Below are 1005 nucleotides of genomic sequence, written 5' to 3' on the forward strand. Positions count from 1 at the left end.
TGAGCGTCTCGTTGTGCCAGGAGAAGGCGCTGAGGAGGGCGTCGCGGATGGGCCACTCCACGCGGTAGTGGCCGCGGATGTACTCGTTGTCCTTGAGGTACTCAGGGAGCTCCTCGTAGCCCACCAGCCGCGGCGGGGCCCTGCTGCGCCTGCCGCCCGCCATCGCCGCCGCGGATGCCGCCTCCACGCCGCCCACCGACGGCGCCATGGCTCCCTTCTTTCTGCTGCTCCGCCTCGCCACCGCCTCCCCCGCGGTCGCCGTCGACCGCGCTCCCATGCGATGGGCCCGGTGCCTCTCTCTCCCCGGCTCTGTGCGCGCGCGCGGCTGCGTCGGGGTTGTCTGTGTCTGGTCCGCGGTTCGTGCGGGGGAGCCCGGGAGGTGGTGGTGTTATAGGCGGACTATATGGAGGCTATAGGGGGATGGGAGGAGACGAGGCCGCCTGGCGAATCTTGGCGGGGAGCGCGCGGCGCGGGGGTGGTGTGGTGCGGTGATGTTGCTGGTGGGTGTAGGCACGGGCGAGCTCAAGCTACAGAGGTTACCGGGGGCTTTTGGGCGCAGCTACTCGCCTAATGACCGTCAGATTTATAAAGGGGAAAAGAAAGGGATATATATGTACTTTACTATTCTATAAACGCTCTTATGTTAGTTTACAGAGGGCTATATGCCACCCGTGCGTGTCTCGCTGGCATGTGGGCCCTGGCGTCATGTGTAGTTGGTAACGAAAAGATAAGGCCTCCCTTGGTTTAAAGAAATCTTGTATGAATTTCATAAGATAAGATTTCTATAGGAAAAATTCCTTGAGAGCTCTTTAGTGCGTAGGAATCGAATCCTATTCATATGAAGAAATTCTTCCTATCGTCCACATTCCATATGAAAATAAATATTAGCCTAGACTCAATGAAAAAAAATCATATTTTATGAATCAAAGGGCATCTCCTTTTCTATTCTTACTCATAGAATTCGAGATACATATCATCTCATTTCCTATGACTTTCATATTCTTA

The 1005-nt window shown here is 55.1% G+C and overlaps 1 protein-coding gene across 1 annotated transcript in view; it reads right to left on the minus strand.

The window, feature by feature from the left end:
- The window catches only part of LOC119323848 (heptahelical transmembrane protein ADIPOR2-like), a 4802-nt gene extending 4322 nt beyond the window's left edge, over nucleotides 1-480 (minus strand). Inside the window, exon 1 of the mRNA XM_037597554.1 lies at nucleotides 1-480. Coding sequence (XP_037453451.1) covers nucleotides 1-277 — 277 coding nt within the window. The 5' untranslated portion in view covers nucleotides 278-480.
- Nucleotides 481-1005: the final 525 nt, after the last annotated feature.

This window comes from Triticum dicoccoides, chromosome 6B, assembly GCF_002162155.2.
Source record: "Triticum dicoccoides isolate Atlit2015 ecotype Zavitan chromosome 6B, WEW_v2.0, whole genome shotgun sequence".
Classification (NCBI taxonomy): domain Eukaryota; kingdom Viridiplantae; phylum Streptophyta; class Magnoliopsida; order Poales; family Poaceae; genus Triticum; species Triticum dicoccoides.